This window comes from Tachysurus vachellii, chromosome 20, assembly GCF_030014155.1.
Source record: "Tachysurus vachellii isolate PV-2020 chromosome 20, HZAU_Pvac_v1, whole genome shotgun sequence".
NCBI classification, from domain to species: Eukaryota; Metazoa; Chordata; class Actinopteri; order Siluriformes; family Bagridae; genus Tachysurus; species Tachysurus vachellii.
The window spans coordinates 7547845-7567611 of NC_083479.1; the positions used below are offsets into that span (position 1 = coordinate 7547845).

General features: G+C 34.8%; 1 protein-coding gene across 2 annotated transcripts in view; it reads right to left on the reverse strand.

Moving 5' to 3' along the window:
- Window positions 1-19767, reverse strand: part of LOC132863153 (adhesion G-protein coupled receptor G2) — a 37585-nt gene that overhangs the window by 16910 nt on the left and 908 nt on the right. Inside the window, exons 2-22 of one of the 2 annotated variants that reach the window (XM_060895774.1) lie at window positions 18986-19080; window positions 16217-16333; window positions 15911-15994; window positions 14048-14164; window positions 13696-13779; window positions 12134-12181; window positions 11975-12048; window positions 10759-10970; window positions 10542-10578; window positions 10373-10410; window positions 10142-10275; window positions 9773-9896; window positions 8927-8991; window positions 8500-8547; window positions 8360-8415; window positions 8206-8237; window positions 4284-4326; window positions 4179-4204; window positions 3912-4030; window positions 1554-1674; window positions 1248-1357 (exon numbers count right to left, since the gene is read on the reverse strand). In XM_060895774.1, the coding sequence (XP_060751757.1) occupies window positions 1248-1357; window positions 1554-1674; window positions 3912-4030; window positions 4179-4204; window positions 4284-4326; window positions 8206-8237; window positions 8360-8415; window positions 8500-8547; window positions 8927-8991; window positions 9773-9896; window positions 10142-10275; window positions 10373-10410; window positions 10542-10578; window positions 10759-10970; window positions 11975-12048; window positions 12134-12181; window positions 13696-13779; window positions 14048-14164; window positions 15911-15994; window positions 16217-16333; window positions 18986-19080 (1784 nt within the window). The remainder of the gene's footprint in view (window positions 1-1247; window positions 1358-1553; window positions 1675-3911; window positions 4031-4178; window positions 4205-4283; window positions 4327-8205; window positions 8238-8359; window positions 8416-8499; window positions 8548-8926; window positions 8992-9772; window positions 9897-10141; window positions 10276-10372; window positions 10411-10541; window positions 10579-10758; window positions 10971-11974; window positions 12049-12133; window positions 12182-13695; window positions 13780-14047; window positions 14165-15910; window positions 15995-16216; window positions 16334-18985; window positions 19081-19767) is intronic. The other variant, XM_060895775.1, reaches the window with a different exon arrangement.

The window sequence follows — 19767 nt, forward strand, 5'->3', positions numbered from 1 at the left end:
ACTCCCTTTGCCACTCCATCAATCAGCTCACCCCATAACAGTGTATGTTTGGTAACCCTTCCCCTGGAATGCCAGCACTACTGATTCCTGAGCAATAGATCCCTGGTTTATGCACAGCAAGCAGGTGTGGGAGACAGCACAACAAAGGCTCCTGCAAGCAACCCAAATCCACAAGACCAAGGCCAACCATCACCAGCTAGGTGTTCGCAAAAGTATACAAAAAAATATTACATGCCATGTGGCTATGCTTATTTGAGGATGAGACTAGTTTTATGCTACTGTCAAAAGTTTTATTTTTCCATATTTGTTTCCATATAATTGAGCAGTTTGCAGCATTATTAATTGAATTCAGCATTCTAAATTGCATGAAACTGAATTAAATTTTGTGTAAATTATGTCTCATAAGACATCAGATGTCTGATTTTTTTGTCTATTCCTCCTGACAGAACTAGTGTAATGTTTTTGTAACATATTTTGTGAGCCTCCTTGCTTAGACATGCTTCTTGGTTCAGTCCACAATCTTAATATATGATTCAGGTCAATGTGCGTAACTCTCACTCCAATAATTTCACTTATTTGTCTTTAAGCTTTATTGTTACAGCTTTGAAGGTGTGCATCAAGCATCACGTTAGTTCTGGCAGGCCACATCGTCAAGCGTGCATCAGCTGTTAATCAGCTGTCCACGACGAGCACCATCCGGTTACGACATCCATTTCCCCGACCATTTAAATTCCCATTTATAGAGCCGCTCTAGTGCTTCGCTGTTGCTGTGATATAAACTCCCTTCTCCAACCCCGACTCCACCACGCCGGAACCCGTGTTCCTTGTACCAGTTTACCTCTTAAATCTCTACTATTTTCTCTCTCTCCCTCTCTCTCTAATTATTTAATTATTTATTTATCCATTCATTAATTTATTACTTTCCAAAAACGCGTAAGCGAGCATATCTAATACTATGCACGATTAGTGGTTCTGTTATACGGGGGGTCTATTCTGTTTTCTAGTCGCTGCTCTCCTCGCTCTGTCCATGCATGTGCACGGATGGGCGCGTGGATTCTTGCCCAGAACAGAACCATACCGCCAACACTAACTGTATGCATATCATCTAATAAATTCTCTTTTGACAAAGCGGTCCTGACAGAACTAGGATCTTTGTCCTTCAAGACTAATGTGTTGAGAGGAACATGCTGTGCAGTGTATATTCTTTGCATGCCTATGTCTCAAGACAGTAAAAGAGGTTTTCCTACCTGTTGTGTTGGTTACATTAGTGTTTGCAGGTGGCATGCTGGTGGTAGCAGAATTCACTGGGATGTCGCACTTTTCTATCAAAGGCACAGCTATATTTGTTCCATTTTTGCTGATGCAAAACGTGCAGAAAGAGACAATATAAAATATTAACAATGCATCATATGGTCAGTTTTTGTAGTATACAATTTAATGTATTTGTTTATTCAAATAAAGGCTCATTCATTTTTTTACACAGTTTTCATAGAGGGAATTTTTAAAAAGAATATTCATCATTCAGACTAAGGAATAAGAACTAGTGCACTGACCAGTAATTTGACACAATTTTCACTTTTCCAACTGTGCATAAATCAAAAAGCAGATCAGAAACTGGCAATATGTTTGGTTGCAAAAGATCTGCATTTGTACTATTTTCCCAGCTGCATATTGCTGAAAGACAAAAGCTTGAGTTTCAATACAACATTGAGGTGTGATGTTATGCAGCAATGCATAGTAATAGTATCAGTCATATATAATTTAAACATATAAAATCATATAGGACCATATTCAGAGTTGACTTAAGTGCACATAGTGTAGAGTTAATACCTAAATTGCACACACTGGTATTCAGAACTCAGCTATAAGTATGTGGAGCCCAAAATCAGATCAAACATATCACATAATTATCATGGCATTATTTATATTATGATTTAAAATAAATGAAACTGAATATAACATCATAATGTAATGTCAATGGATTTCTATAGAATTTAGCATTCACATGCACAAATATATTTTTGAAATAGAATCAAAACTCACATGAGGCTTGTCTCTCATGCAGGTCAAAATAATGATTTAGGGTCAGTCCTTTTAAATTACTTAAAGTAAAAAGGAAGAATGGAATACATTTGCCAAAAAGTTACTAGACCCTTATCCAAAAGGACTTTATAATGAGTGCTTTATTACAAGCAAAAGGTGTTTTAACAAAGTTTGTGCAAAACAGATTATTGTATTTTTTCCCCTAAATGGTTTTATGTTTTTGTCTATCACTTCAGCTGTGTTGGTTGCTAAGTCACACTAAATGTGGATAAAGATCTGATACAACTTAACCTGGTCTAATTTTTTACATAACTATAACCTGAAGACTTTTAATATAAATTGTATCACTAGACTAGTGTTTTTATTTAGTAATTTTAGAATTGTTCATTTAGATAATTTGATCATTTTAAAATTGTCTCATGCTTTTATCTTATTACATCACAGTTGATAGCAGCAATGTTCCTCGTAACATGAAAGAGGAAGGCCCCCAAACATTCGTAACATGATGTTTTATAAGCATGATTCAAACACAGAAAACACAGAAGAAAGGAAAACATTGTCAGTCATTGCTTATATTACCAGATCAGGATAAACTTACCATAAACTTACCTCTGCCTAAGCAGTGTTCGTAACACTGTCAAAGCATAATTTTTTCATCTCAGAAACATTGCCAAATTACGTCCCATGTTGACTATCTCTGTGGCTGAAAAGTTAATCAACACTTTTGTCTTTTCGTGTCTTGATTGCTGTAATGCTTTAGTGTTCCTAAAGCTACCCTAAGTAAATTACCATTGGTACAAAATTCAGCTGCTAGAATTCAGACTAGGACCAGTGCAAGGGAGCACATCACACCTATCCTGGAAAAATTGCACTGGCTTCCTGTTAGTTTTCGTATTGATTTTAAAATTCTCATGCTCACTTATAAGGCCTTGAATAATTTGGCCCCTCAATATTTGTGTGAGCTGTTAACCCCCTACATTCCTACATGTGCTCTACGCTCTTCTGAAGCTGGTCTTCTGACTGTCCAAACAACATGGCTAAAAACTATGGGTGATCGGGCTTTTTCTTATTTGATTCCCAAATTGTGGAATCCCTGCCCTCAGAGATTAGGAATGCAGAATCCCTGGATGTTTTTAAATCCCACCTTAAAACGTACTTATTTAGGGTAGCTTTTATGTGATTTCTTTGTTATTTATTGGCTTTTCATTTTTGTATGGTTAGTTTTAGTGCCTGTACTGTTAGATGTATCTTTTACTTTCATATTTTATGTCAAGCGCTTTGAGAAGCATCTTTTAAAGGCACTATACAAAATAAAGTTCATTATTATTATTAAGCTATTTTTGAGACTGAGTCTCACCATCTCATCTCCGGCTCATTCTAACGATCTAATATTTTACACAAACAATCTATTGACTTCTAGTCATAAACAACTTCTTGTCACGCACAAATAAGGTCAGACCCCCACAAACAACATCTTAGTAAAAATTTCCATCACAATACCTGATGTTCTTGTGGGGAGGTAAAGGTAAGTACTTATCTTTTAAGGTGGAAGTCTAGACACTGTTGGAAAATTCCTTCTCCAATGTGTTTTCTCAGGAAAAACCTGTCAGCCTCAGAGGCATGAACAACATTTTTAATTTAAAATTTTAATAATCCAGGTGAGCCATGCAGAAAATCAGCATAAGCACCCTCATATGGTGATATATTTACCTACACTGCAAAAACAGTGACATGTATTTTGATCTTGTTTTGAAAGTACTGACTTTCATTTGCCAACTCTGAATATAGTCCATAGAGTGAAATAGAGAATGAAGATGTATGAAGACCACTTTAACTTTTGCTGATAGCTATAAGACTAATACACATACCCACTCTGGTGACAGTACCATCATGGACAATGGTGCTCTGGTTTTGGAATGCACTCCTTAAAGCTGAGCTGAGTAAACACACATCTATGGCTTTTCTTAGTTTCACAATGACGGTGCATCTTCGCAGGCAAGTAAATAAAGAGTATTAATTTTAAACAATAGGAACTTTGTAAATTTGTTAATTAAATTTTTTGTCACCAGTATAAAATAAGCATATGAAAATTTGTGGTATCTCTGAACGTAAGACTGTAAGGACCGTAAACTTACCTTATATCACATGTCACAGTATAATTCTATATAGTGAAAATACATATTATATACACTGTTATAAACATTCATTTAAAAAAAAATAACAGAAAGAAGGATACTTACTTCATAGATTTGGGAAATATTCTTCAAAGCCTGGCAGTCAAAACTAAATGAAACACACACACACCTAATATATTCCACCCTTCATATATATATATATATATATATATATATATATATATATATATATATATATATATATATATATATATATATATATATATATATGATATATAATCATATATGCAAGAGAAGTCAGTTTGTGTGTGTGCACGTAAAATCAATAAATTATATATGTATAATATATGTATGTAATATATGTATAATTTTATATATATATTAGCACAATGCAAATATCCTGCAGATACAGGCCAGGGGCTTTAGTTAATGTTTACTTAAAGGTAGGGTCTCCGATTTTTGAGAAATGCTTCAGAAAACTGAAAACAGAAAAATTTTTCGGGCCGAAAAATAAACAAAAAAACAAAACAAACGTGTAGCCAATGAGCAGAAAGGAGCGGGTCTTGTCAATATGCGGCGGAGAGAGTGTTCAGTGTGCATGTGTGACATTAGCAGAAAGCGGTTTTAACATTGACATGGAGGATAAAAACTAAGAAAGAAAGCGAAGAAAGGCTTACGATAAGGCAAGAAGTAGGACCCATGTTAATATACTGTAGGATCAGCTTTCCAGCGCTGGAGAGAACTGAAGGAGCAGGAAGTTGGCGCATATTCACAGATTGGAGTTTCCCGAGTCAATAACTCCTGAGCTAAAACACAGTTACTACACAAATAACACCTCTTTTCTATCGTAGTACAGTGATGCCTCGAGATATGAGTGCTCTGACATACGGATTTTTTGAGATACGAGCTGTGATTCGACCAAATTTTTGGCTTGAGATACGAGCAAATTTTTGAGATACGAGCATCCGAGCCGCCGCCGCCGAAACAAAGATCCCCAACAACCACGTGTGCTCTGTTTCCCCGCCTCAGCTTCCTGCGTCTCACTCGGTTAAAGCCGCCTTTCCACTGCACACGACAAACGACGGTCGATAAAACGGAAGTCATTCATTTCCTATGGAGAGTCGCAAAGGGGCTGCGTGAGGTGCCGACCATCTGCGGATCCGTAATTTTCGGATCCGTTTAAATCGTTCGATCCGTTAAAAAAATGTAACTTGTGCGACTACACCGCATCTGATATGCCGACCGGACAGGTTTTTATTAAAACGACCGGCAGATGTTAGTGAGGAAAGAGTGACAAAAAAGCAAAAACAAGTGAAGAGAAAAGCGATGAAGAAAATTAAGCAAAATTAATGTAAAGAAAACAGAAATTGTAGCAATTAAGTTCAGTTAAGTTAAGAGAATTTCAGTTCTGTCAGGACCACTTTGTCAAAAGAGAATTTATTAGATGATACGCGTACAGTTAGTGTTGGCGGTATGGTTCTGTTCTGGGCAAGAATACATGCGCCGTCCGTGCGCATGCATGGTCAGTGCTGGGAGAGAAGCGACTAGAAAACAGAATAGACCCCCGTATAACAGAACCACTAATCATGCATAGTATTAGATATGCTCGCTTACGCGTTTTTGGAAAGTAATAAATGAATGAATTGATAAATAAATAATTAAATAATTAGAGATAGAGGGAGAGAGAGAAAAATATGTGGAGATTTATGACGTAAACTGGTACAACGAACACAGGTTCCGGCATGGTGGAGTCGGGGTTTAGATCACGGCAGCAGCGAAGCGCTAGAAAGCGGCTCAATGAATGGGAATTTAAATGTTCGGGTAATATGGATGTCGTAACCGGATTGGTGCGCGTCGTGGACAGCTGCTTAACAGCTGATGCACACTTGACGACGTGGCCTGCCAGAACTAATGCGATGCTTGATTTAAGTTCGTTAATTTTAGTGAAGTTTAGTTAAGTTCAATTTAAGTGTAAAGTTGCATTAAGAGTGTACAGTAGCGAGTAAGTGAACGAGAGCGAAAGTGTACGTACGAGACAAAATTCCTCCTGTTTACTCATCCCTCAACCTCCGTGCGCATCTTCCGTAAAGTAAAACCAGTTTATTTTTTTAACATTCTCTTTTACTACTGTATGTTTTTATACAATATTTGTCATTTATAAATACAGGTACTGTACATTTTTCATATTCAAAACACATAAACAAAACAACTGGAGTGGAATTTTGCGAGCTGGAACGGATTAATGGGATTTCAATTCATTTAAACGGAGAAAATTGTTTTGAGATACGAGCAATTTGAGATACAAGCAAGGTCACGGAACGAATTAAACTCATATCTCGAGGCATCACTGTAATGCAGAGAGGCAGATACAACCACGTTTTGCTAGTAACAGCGTTTAGCTCAGGAGTTAAAGACTCGGGAATCTCCAATCTGTGAATATGCGGCCAACTTTACTTAAGACGCCGAGGTTGCTTTTTTTCCTTCTCGATAGGTGAGTAACGTTGGTTTTGCTTTGTTTCACAGAACTAATATATACCGTCCTTTGTATGATTATACTTGTGTGTCATTTTTGCTTGTTTGTTTATCTGCAATCGGATTGTTCTTCCCTTCAGCTATGATAAAGACACGTTTCTCTCCATTAGTTGCCTGGGTTGCGTATGTATGTGTGGGTGGAGCTATCAATACAGGGGTGGGACCCATTTGGGTTAGGGGCATGTTTGTTTTGGTGATTTTATATGTCAACATTGGCTTTCAAAAATCGGAGACCCTACCTTTAAGTCATCAGAGTGAAGCACCGGATGGTTAGTACTAAAATGATTTGTTTGAGTATTTCATGAACCGATGATCTCCTGTGAATCAGGAGTCTTCTGCTGTTGAGCCCATACACCTAAACAATGATTTGTGCATGCTGAGATGTGTTTATGCTCACCACAATTGTAAAGAGACCAGGGGATTTTAATACTCCATTGATAATGGCTTTTTAAAGTTGCGGTGCACGCGCTTAACTCAACTTAGTCAGTCAACTTAGAGTTGATAAAACTAACAAACCCTGAGATGGGAAACTGAGTTTTAGGTTACAGAACAGCTGAAAAGAGTTAGTTTTAACTCTAAATTAACTTTCAATTTATACAACTGAGCAATTGTGTCCACAAAAGCTTGGTGGACCTGGGATTTGAACCCATGACCTTCTGATCAGTAGTCCAACACCTTAACAACTGAGCTACCACATCCCACATTTGCTTTGCTGCTCTCTGCGTAACTGAAATGTGGGCAATGAATGAGGTGTTTAAACATCACTTCCTCTTTAAAAAGGGGAGGAGACCGAAAGAAACTCTGGGTTTACCGAAGAAAACCTGCTCCCGACCAGGTTAGGTTCACAGAGTAAGTTACTATGGTAACTGGCTCTGAGTATAAGTTACCTCTCTTTCAGAAACGGGCTTAACTTAACCTGCTTTCTCGGGTTTAACATACCTCCCTTTCTGAAGCGGAAAACCCAGAGTTTCCCTTATTTCAGGGTTATACTCAGAGTTTTCACTTAACCTGCTTTCTGAAACAGGCCCCAGAACAGGCATAAACCAATCTGTCCATTCTCTGCTGACCTCTCTCTTCAACAATTTCTTTCCTTTGTTGCACCATTAAGTAAACTCTAGAGATTAGCAGTTAGAAATGCTCACACTAGCCTGTATGGCAGTAACAATCATGCCATGGTCAATATCACAGAGATCACATTCATTACCCTTTCTGATGGTTGTTTATAAAATTACCCAAAGCTGTTGTCTGGTATCTGCCTGATATAATGCATTGTACTGCTGCCACAAAATTGGTTTATTTCATAATTGCATGAATGATTAAATAAAATTAAGATAAATTTTCTTAATAAAGTGTAAGCACACATATATAGACATAATTAGATAGATAGATAGATATATATATAGATAGATAGATAGATAGATAGATAGATAGATAGATAGATAGATAGATAGATAGATAGATAGATAGATAGATAGATAGAATTTGATGAACATACTTGGTGATGTTACATGTAGGATTTGTTAATATCTGTGGAACAAGTAAATGATCAGTTGTGCCTTTCTTCTAACATAGCAGAGTTCATAGTATTGCAAACTAAATATTATGGATTCAGTTTAAGGAATACAATACAGCTTCACCAAAAAACTGACTTGTGTCATGTTAAAACCGAAGTCTGTAGTTCCAATGTCCAAACTATAATAGGCAGCTATAAAAAGAACAAAGAGAAAGGTAGCTTGAGTTGAAATACTAATAATGTATTTGCACTATATTAATTTCTATATTTTCTCACCTGTGCTGCTGCAATAAGAGGAACAATTACAAGTATTTGGTTGATTTTCTGAGGAGTAAAATTAAAGTTTAACTGTTATATGTAAACATGCTATATAACAATGCTCTATGATGGTCTGATCAGTTTATCAGTCATTACTAAAAATCATATCAAATGCAAACACCAATATTATATTCAAAATGTATATAATATACTCAAAGTATACACATTTCATCTACCTCTTAAGTAGATAGAAGATAAGAACATACATACCTATTTATATATAATAATAATAATAATAATAATAATAATAATAATAAAAATAAAAATAAAAATAAAAATAATAATAATAATAATAATGACATATACTGTGTCAAATTAATAATGATTTTGAAAAATCAGCTATAAATAGAAGACCATATATTGCCACCACATTTGCTATACATACCAAAGGTGCAGTTCATCTGGTCTGGAATATATAGTGAAACATATACAGTTTCACCGTTGCCACTGCTGAAAAATATATAGTAAAATTAACATTGTTTTTATTCTGTAAAATACTGACATTTCTGCCAAATTCTAAATAAACATATTGTAAACATATTTGCAGAAAATACACTGTTTAAAATAAAAATAATTAATTCAGCAGTGTTTTAGACATGAAATAATGCAAGGAAAACATATTAATTTTTAAATAACACAATAAATCAATATTTGGTGAAATAACCCAGATTTTTAATTGCAGCTTTCATACATCATGGCATTCTCTCCAACAAACTTTCACATTGCTGTTGGGTGAATTTATGCAAAAATTCAATCAGCTCAGCTTTGTTTGATGGCTAGTGGCCATCCTTCTTCTCCTGGATCACATTCCAAAGGTTTTCAATGGGGTTCAGGTCTGGAGATTTGGCCATGACAGAGTCTTGATGTGGTGTTCCTCCATCCATACCTTGATTTACCTGGCTATGTTGCATGAAGCATTGTACTGAAAAACCAATCCTCAGAGTTGGGAAACATTGTCAGAGCAGAAGGAAGCAAGTTTTCTTCCAGGACAACCTTGTACATGCTTTGATTCATTTGCCCTCCACAAAGACGAATGTGCTCGATTCCAGCCTTGCTGAAGCAACACAGTTGGTGTGCGAGACTGTGGCTTGTAGGCCTCTCCAGGTCTTTGTCAAACCATGGCCTCACAAACTCACTCGACCTTCCGATCAGTAGTCTAACACCTTAGCCACTTTGCTGCCACTACTTTTTTTAACATTTATTACTCGTATACATAAACAAGGTTTCTTACCATGAAACGTTTACTGTGTCACTTGAATTGCAGTGAATGTCAGGGCTAAGAGAACCGTTGCACTTTTCAAAGCTTCCAATAGGAGGTCCTGGATTTACTGCCGCACTGTGACAAATCCCTTTTACTGTCAGGTTAAAAGTTGATAAGTTACATAGTCTATATTCTGCATATTTTATTTATTTCCTTAATGTGGCTACATTTCATCATTATTTCTATCAAATCAAAAGATACAGTATGCCTAGCAAATGGACAACAAAGGCAGAAAAAACAGAATTCAAATAAAAAAATTGCCAGTTGTACTGCAAGCAAAATAAGTACTTTACAGGTATCAGTCTTTCTGATCTTAGAATGTGTATGAACAACACTCACCCACTTGCTCTACAGAATCTCCAACCACATATGCCTGGATGGAGGATTTATCCGGTACTGTGCTCACAGTTTGTATAATGCAGCATGTATTGGTTGGATGTGTTAATTGCAACAACACAGTACATGTAGTCTGCCTAAAACAGAGGTTTTAAGCCATTAGCAACATTATATCAACTTTGCGTTAGGATTTAATAGGATAATAGCAAAGGAGAAGAATCTTGGCTAACAGACCTTATAGCACTCTTATTGGCACACATGACCTTAATGTCCTAAAAATGTAAATAAATAACAAACTAAATTTTGTTTGTATTCACCCAAGTCATATTATAAACACATCTTAAATGGTTAGTAAACATGTATAGTAAGTCAGACATTTTTGGGCTGTTTTCACACTGCTTACTTTGAACATGTTTGTAGATTCCGTTCCATTTGACAGACTGTGAACAAGCAACAGGAAAGTGACACAGACTTGGAATTGTGTACTTTTTAGATATTTTTTGCAAGCTGAGACATTATTTCAAATGTAAAAATATAAAGCCAACATATTTTCTATTTTGAAAACAATTTAAAAAAAACACTTCAGTTGCCAATGTAATACAAAAATTATTTTGATTTACCTGCTGTTTCCAAGCGTCCCATTGTAAAATAAATTTGTAGTAAATGAGCTGATATTTTGTGTCACAGAAGCAGTGACAGGGTCGGAAGTAGATGCTCTGTTGATGGCAGTGTCATTTATAGTTTCATTGGGTGAAGTGGTATTGATTTTTAATGGTCTAACAGTAGGAAAAGCAGGACTGCATTCGTTTTGATTTTGGAACAGATTTTGAAGCTGAAAAACATTAGATTTAAAGTGATATGGTTAATTGTAAATCACCTCTGTAAGTGTATTGATATTTTTTGTGAATGAAGAGATATTGATAAAATATAATTGTCTCAAAATAAATAAAGATCACTGTTTGAGTGTTTTTGCTCTTCAGGTTTAAGGTTATATTCAGTGAATGACTAACAATTTAAATAAAACAATTAAACAAACAAATAAATAAATAATGTATGTAGGACAAAACAGTGAGCACATTTAATCAATCTCATATAAAGTGTGCACATAAGAAAGAAAAAAGTCTGCACAAGGCATTTTCTTTCATAGCATATTGGCATATTGTATAAATAATGGTTAATTTTAGTAAATTATATATATATATATATTTTCAGATTAATCAATATTTAACCCAGTGTCACTATTAATTAATTATTAAATAGTCATTAATTTGTAATAATTAGGTCATTTTAAATAACTTTACAAGTCATAAACACGTAGCAGACTTAGCTTGCTAATTTTAGACACTTCTTTCAAATGGCTAAAGCAAATCCTACATAATGGCCATAATAATAATAATAATAACAATAATAATAATAATAATAATAATAATAATAATAATAATAATAATAATAATAAAGTATTGCTTATAGTCTGTCTAGTGTTTTTTGATACAGTTTATGTTTACGGCTCTGGTTTTCACCTTTTCCGTTGTTTTGTTTGTACATCACATAATAAATGATCTACATCTGCAATTATCTCCCTTTACAATCCCTGTCCATTTGTTATTAAAAAAAATCTAAATACATATCTTTTTTCAACACTATTTTATGCTATTTTTCTTTTTCATTTCAAGATGCAAGCTTCAGTAACTTCAGAGTGGCTTGAAACTTCAGTACATAGTTTATATGTAAAGCATCACTTGACACAATTTTCACTACAGCATATATATTAGTACAAAACAAGAAATAAACTTTCTCTCCACACATATAAAATGAAAATGCTAGTTCAGTACTTACCCAGGCAGATATATCTGACTCATTAGATTCAGATCCATTAACTTCAACATTTACTGTCATCCAGTAATACACAGCTGCAAAAAATTATTACAGTTGATCAACAGCATTTCTCATGCTCATAAATATTATTTATACTGTTATTTAGGCAGTAATACTCACAGTCACTGTGACAATTTTGTGAGAAACTGCAATGCACTGGCCAGGGTGCTGTATCATAATGAGTAAATTAATTTTGGAGATATCTCAAATTAAAACTCAACAGGCAACAAGCAATGTATAACATACTGTGGATATAAAATGTCTACATATATATGCATATACAAATGGAAAACACAGAAATTTTTTAAAAAACTTTAACAACAGACTCCATTTCCCAAAATACACAGCAGCATACAAACATGCCCGCACCGGACTCCACTTCCTACAACACACTTGCTCTCTCACGGTCACATTTCTGAACTGAAACACCGTGCTTATGTGCATTTGAGTTGCTGTTCTAACACCAAGTAAATATTATGTAAGTGTGCACACCCCTGCTTATGGCTGGCCAATCAGGCTGATTCCAGATCATTTTCAAATGTATTTTTTATACATCTGTCATTAGTGCAGTAATTCTGATGACAAATAAAATACAGCTACTTTTGCATTTTCTTGACATCATCTTGGTTTCATCTGACTGCTGCAGTCATGGTCTACAAATGTCTTGCATTAACAAGATTACTATCAAAAGGCATCAGTATAGATCAGGATTGGGGCACAAAATCATTTCCAAAACATTAGATCATAGAACAAAAGTTTAAAACAGAAGCCTTTTTTATGAGACAAAAAAAGATACAATCCTGCTTAAATCACCCCAAAATATATTATGGTTTTATGATCCCACGATAGAACTTATTGAGCATCACAAATCCATTTTTGTATTGTGTTAGTAGCACAAATACTTATACTCCAAAGAACACCACACCTACAGTGAAGCATGGTGGTGGCAGCACCATGCTATGCAGCTACTTCTCATCAGCTGGGAGTAGGGGGCCTCTCAAAATAGAGGGAATGACAGATAGCTACTATTTTGGCACAAAACCTGGACTCTGTTAGTCAAGATACAAACCAAAACACAAATCCAAGTTAAAAAAGGAACGGCTTCAGAAGGTCAAAAAAAAAATAGACCTTGTAAAAATGTTTTGTCTTACACCCTCCACCCCCACCTCAAATACTTTCCATTTGTTTTTGACTTGATTTTGGGTGCTGGATTACATTAACACACAGACACAGACTTTTTAAAAGGATGTGTAGGCATTTAGATGAAATTACCAATATTGAAATAGCATTTTACCCTTCTGGACACTTAAATGGCATAGTTTCCCCATTGTTTAGCCATATCTTTCTCTGTGTTTTGGTTAGAGGAAGCATTTTTTTTATAAAAAGATTATTTTGAATTTTTGATCAGGTATATAATTTTCTGTATTCACATTTTACACCCTTACCTGCACATCTGTCAGATTTTTATTTCTTTTGCATAAATCTGGTAATCAACCTCAGTTCTAATCAAAACTACTAAATATTTTTTTAAACTTTTTTTTAAATAATTTAGCTCAAAAAGTTATTAGAATTTTAATCACACAATGTTGCCAGTTACATGAACAAAAATATAGAAATGTTGTGTTATTATTCCTACAAGCAATAGGAATACAAAACCCCACTAAAACAAAATGTTAACCCACCTGTTATATTATTAGCAGTAGCTGTGGCTGGTGGGCTCATGGTAATTGTGGTGGTAGTGTTTGTGAGATTCTCTGTCCCTGAACCTTTAAGACAGAAAGAGAATCACCTTTTCCAAAAAAGCCACTAGGGTAGTTGTGACTAGTTGCGTATACTTGGGATAGACATGTTCATTTCTGATGTCTTTTTGAATATTTGATTACTTAACTACCCAGAGGGAGAGAAATACAATAAAATCAAACACTAAAAATATATTAAAATAAAAATATTATTGAATAAAATAAAGATGCTTTAATGGGTTACAGTAACCCAACACTCTAAATCAAACATACACATCTTCTTGGTTTTCCTTACCAGATGTTATAACCTGGTGTGTTGCTGATGATGTGTCCATAACATCAGCTGGGGTAGCCGAAATATTTTGTGAAGTTGCTGCTGTTGTACTTGCATTTATTGTCAAGGTGTACGTTACTGAGGAAAAAGACAAATAAACAAGACAATGAGACCTTCAACTGAGAAAAGATGCAATCCCTATGAACACTGGGATTTTATGGTTTATAAGGATCTAAATAGGAAATAATAAGTGGCATACCAGATATTTCACGATATATATCGTAATAGATTCAAATAACTTCATATGTGTCAGAGCATATTAGATCAGTGCAAAAAATATTGTGTAAATCTTTTTCCTCAGATTGACTGTTATTTCATGTAAAATATGCATTCCCTAATCAACAAACTAAACTAAAAGGGTACAATACAATATAAGGAAAGTGAACATTTACTATAAAAATATAATTCATTTGAATACTAGTGGCCTGCCCAAGAGGCTGATTTTCAATATCAGTTACACAGCAAACTGTATTTATGTGTTCATGCAGATTTGAATTTACAGAAAACAAAACACTTAACTTATGCATAAATTACTGTCCTTTCCTATTGGGATAGTAGGGTTTATTCTCTTGTTTTTGCTATTCAATGAAAACCTTTGGGTTTTATTGCAAAAGACAAATATAATAAGATCAATCAGAATATCAGGTTTCATTTCCTGATATTTACATTCAGTAAATATCTATACAATTCTGCTTAAATCACCCCAAATATATTATGGTTTTATGATCCCATGCCAGAACTTATTGAGCATCACAAATGCATTTTTTGTATTGTGTTAGTAGCACAGATACTTATTCAAATACGTTTTCGTCCATTAAATGGCATAGTTTCCCCGTTGTTTGGCCAAATCTTTCTCTGTGTTTCAGTTAGAGGAAGGATTTTTTGGGACAAAAATAACATGTACTTTGGAAAGGGTATTTAGAATTTTTGACCAGATATATAATTTTCAGTATTCACATTTTACACCCTTACCTGTGCTTCGAGATCAAAAATGTCCATTAATTTAATTACATCACTAATTTGCATAAAAATACAGACAAAATTACCTATTTTTATTTTTTTTTTAAAAGTGAACTGGATTATTTTTTACGTTTTATCACAGTCTTGGATATATCAAAGATTACTAACAACATTGGCTTTTATGCATTGTTAAGTTTTGCACAGCATCAGATTTTTTTCTCCCTCATTTACTTTTCATGGCCCTATTGACTGCCATTATAACCAGATTTTTTCATTGCATGGCCATGACATGGAAAAAAAAACATGCATTCTTGCTGGTTAATGTAAACCAAGCAAGGAACCTCAGTTGGGAAGAGGTAAAATTTGTAATTTTTTGTCATTTTTAGTGTTGACCAAAAGGTGGGGCCATTACCCTATTACACAGGCCTGTGCAAAAAAAAAGGTTTATTTTCAAGCTTTTTACATTGAGTTCTATAGAGGATATCAGCATACTATAGTTTGAGTTATAGTTGAGTATAATTTGTGTTTGTGTGTTTTTGTGTGTAGGGGGTTGTCCATCCCAGATGACTCGGAGCACAAGGCAGAGGACAGGGAGTTCACAATCGAACACATGCTCCCACACCAATTCACACTTCACAGCCAATCGGCCTACAGTCTTTGTCTTTGAACTCAAAATGTGTTAACATCTAAACATGTGCTAACCACAGTCTAAAACATCCTTTATAATAATTTAGCTCAAATAGTTATTAGCATTTTAATCACACAATGTTGCCAGTTACATGAACAAAAATATTATAGAAATGTTGTGTTATTATTCCTACAAGCAAAAATACAAAACCCCACTAAAACAAAATGTTAACCCACCTGTTATATTATTAGCAGTAGCTGTGGCTGGTGGGCTCATGGTAGTTGTGGTGGTAGTGTTTGTGAGATTCTCTGTCCCTGAACCTTTAAGACAGAAAGAGAATCACCTTTTCCAAAAAAGCCACTAGGGTAGTTGTGACTAGTTGCGTATACTTGGGATAGACATGTTCATTTCTGATGTCTTTTTGAATATTTGGTTACTTAACTACTAACCCAGAGGGAGAGAAATACAGTAAAATCAAACACTAATAAGTAAGTAACCCAACACTCTAAATCAAACATACACATCTTCTTGGTTTTCCTTACCAGATGTAATAACCTGGTGTGTTGCTGATGATGTGCCCATAACATCAGCTGGGGTAGCCGAAATATTTTGTGAAGTTGCTGCTGTTGTATTTGCATTTATTGTCAAGGTGTACGTTACTGAGGAAAAATACAAATAAACAAGCCAATGAGACCTACAACTGAGAAGAGATGCAATCCCTATGAACACTGGGATTTTATGTTTTTTTAGGATCTAAATAGGAAATAATAAGTGGCATACCAGATATTTCATGATATATCATAATAGATTAACTTCATATGTGTCAGAGCATATTAGATCAGTGCAAAAAATATTGTGTAAATATTTTTCCTCAGATTGACTTTTATTTCATGTAAAATATGCATTCCCTAATCAACAATTGCTTGCTGTTATGATATCCTAAAAGGTTACAATACAGAATAAGGAAAGTGAACATTTACTATAAGAATATAAATCATTTGAATATTATTGGCCTGCCCAAGAGGCTGATTTTCAATATCAGTTACACAGCAAACAAAACACTTAACGTATGTATAAATTACTGTCCACTCCTGTTGGGATAGTGGCTAATTGGGATAGTGGCTAATTCTCTTGTTTTTGCTAATCAATGAAAACCTTTGGGTTTGATTGCAAAAGATGAATATGAGAAGATCAATCAGAATAACAGCTTTCATTTCCTGATATTTACATCTAGGTGTATTAAACAAACCACCCACTTTCTGTAAAGCAAATATATAGAAATATTAAAGTAAATTATACAGGGTTCCCACGCGTCCTGGAAAACCTGGAAATCCTGGAAAATTAATGACCAATATTCTAGTCCTGGAAAACACATGGAAAATGAGAGAAAACATAAACTGTCCTGGAAAAAATCTTGTTGTCCTGGAAAATTATTATTATAAAGGTTCTTGATCATTTAAAGAACAGTTTACAACTGGTCGAAACAATTAACGTTAGTAACAGAAAGCGCTCTGTTCAGGGACGCTGAGTTTTCATGGGTTTTTTGTTATGCTGTTTAATCTCGCTGTGAGGTGGTTTCAGCTGCTAGGAATGGTTTAAGTGCTCGAATGTTTTCAGCAAATGGTGACGGGTAAGCAGGTTATATTAACCTTGTAATCTGAATATCATGTGCAAGGGGAATGTGCAGCAAACTAAAGCATGCATGATGGCATTGGCCTGAGAAAGGAAAGGGTATTAATATGTGCGGGCTTTTTATTTTATAAATGTTGAAATTTTATTCACATGACAAATTGTCTTTAAAAGTATAATTAAGTAATAGCCATAAAGTGTACGTTGTTTTTAAGACTTCTGGAGAAAAACATATTACTTTAGGCCGTGAATCTGTGATCTTTGTCTTTTTTTGCTAAATTTGAAATGTCCTGGAAAAGTCCTGGAAAATGATCTCTGAAAAAGAGTGGGAACCCTGTTATAGGATATAACAGTGAAAATTTGCTGTATAACCCTTGCTTGCAAAGACAGGATCGATCCGCCAACCAACTGACATAAACAAACTAATGTTTGTGATGCTTTTCCAACTTATTTCAATTGTTGTTTGTTTTGGTTTTCTTCCTTTAGCCTTCTCTCCAGAAAGTAAAAGCATGCTCATTTGGGTTAAGGTACAGTATGGTAATTGACTCGGCCAGTCTAAAACTGAAATGAATTCCTTTGCTGTGTTTGTCATTGTCTTGCTGCAGGATGAAGGTCCTCCCATTTAGACTGGATGAACTTGTCTGTAAACTGGCAGACAGAATTTTCTGTAGAATTCTGAATTCATTCTGCTGCTACCATCATGAGTTATACCTTCAATAAAGATTAGTGAGACTGTTCCAGAAGCAGCTGTGTAAGCCCAAGCAATGACACTAGCACCAGCTTGTTGATCTTGTCTGCTTTGGATTACGAGCTGATTCTTTTTTGACACTTTGGCCTTCGGTTCACTTTGGTAGAGGTTAATCTCGGTTCCAGATTTTTTGTGGCTCATCTCTGTATTTCTATGCAAAATCCAATTGGCCAACCTGTTTGATGCTTGGTTGTTAGTAAACCTAAGGCTTCCTTCTTTTACAAACTGTTGTATTGGCTATGCACAATGCTTTAATTGTTCCTCTTTTTCTCAGCTCCAAAATGGCTGAAAATGAAGTAGCTTTGCCTCCTATAATCAATCTAACAGGGTGCACATAGGCAGCAAGAAAATCATGTCATTATCATGACAATATTTTTGATCAGTTGAAAAATTGTTGGGTTTAAATAAAAGGTGTCATGTTGTTTAACACCTCTAGATATAAATTTCAACAATTGAAAGCTGAAAATCCTACCCTTGCTGTTCCAATACTTACAGAGGGGCCACATTTCTTTTGAACCTACACATACTACACTACTGAAAGTAACTTCATTCTTTCTTTCTTTCTTTCTTTCTTTCTTTCTTTCTTTCTTTCTTTCTTTGATTTTGTCTGTTGTTGTCTGATCTCTCCCTCCCTCTCTCTCTCCCTCTCTCTCCCTCTCTCTCTCTCTCCTTCTTTCTTTCTCTCTCTTATAAACAGCCACTCGTTCTTCTTTTTACTGATGTAAGTCAGAAGCTTGTCATAGATAAAACTAGTCCAGCAGGTTGTAAGTTATATTCAGGTTACATGAACCATTGTGTTTAAAGCTAATTGCCAGACATTTGTACAGTAACTAACATGAAAGAAAGCAACCTGTGAATGCACTATACAATACATCTTAGATGTTTTCATAAATACAATGGCATGTATATAAAATGCTCTGAAATGTTGTCTTACCTAGGTGAGACAGCACGAATAGGACATAGAGTAGATGGTCCATGAACTTCTGTGGCCTGCTATGTAACACAAAGAGGCTTGTACTCACCATTCTCCTGTAACAAAGATGAGCAGTGTGAAATGACCACTGTAATGTCGTTTTTAAGCTGCTAACATACTGTAAAAGCTGACTTTTTTCATATTTATTTATTTGTCTGGATTTTTTACAATTTGAATGTGATGTTGAGATTAATTATTCCTGAAAATTAAAATATTAAACACATTTAACCATTAGATAGATTACATATGAAATATATCATATAGTTCTTATGTGGTGCTGTTTGACATCTAAGTATTTCTCTTTATTAAAATCATCTACCTCAAGACTCAGTAAAATGGGTTAAAAATGATAAATGATAAAATAAGTTTGAAAGTAGCATTCCGTGCATCCCAATCCACCTGAATTTACTCTGAATTTTTCCTACTCCTTTATAGTTCATTTCAGCATTAGACATTTAATAAATTAATTTACATTCTTCAATACATACAATACATTTGCATTACATTACATTTCAGTGCGCTACAGGATACAGATTCTCTTAATATATTTTGTTCTAAAATGTTATTAAGTGAATAATTTCCCTGATGCTCCCAAGCAGATTGACCAGTAAATAGAGATTACAAACACTGACCTCCTGCTTCACCACAGCAAACCAAAATGAAGATACTGCTTCCATTGTCTGATCCATTTGTCAGTCTCAATCTCTTGTTTTCCATGACTCATGAAAATAACCTTATGTTTT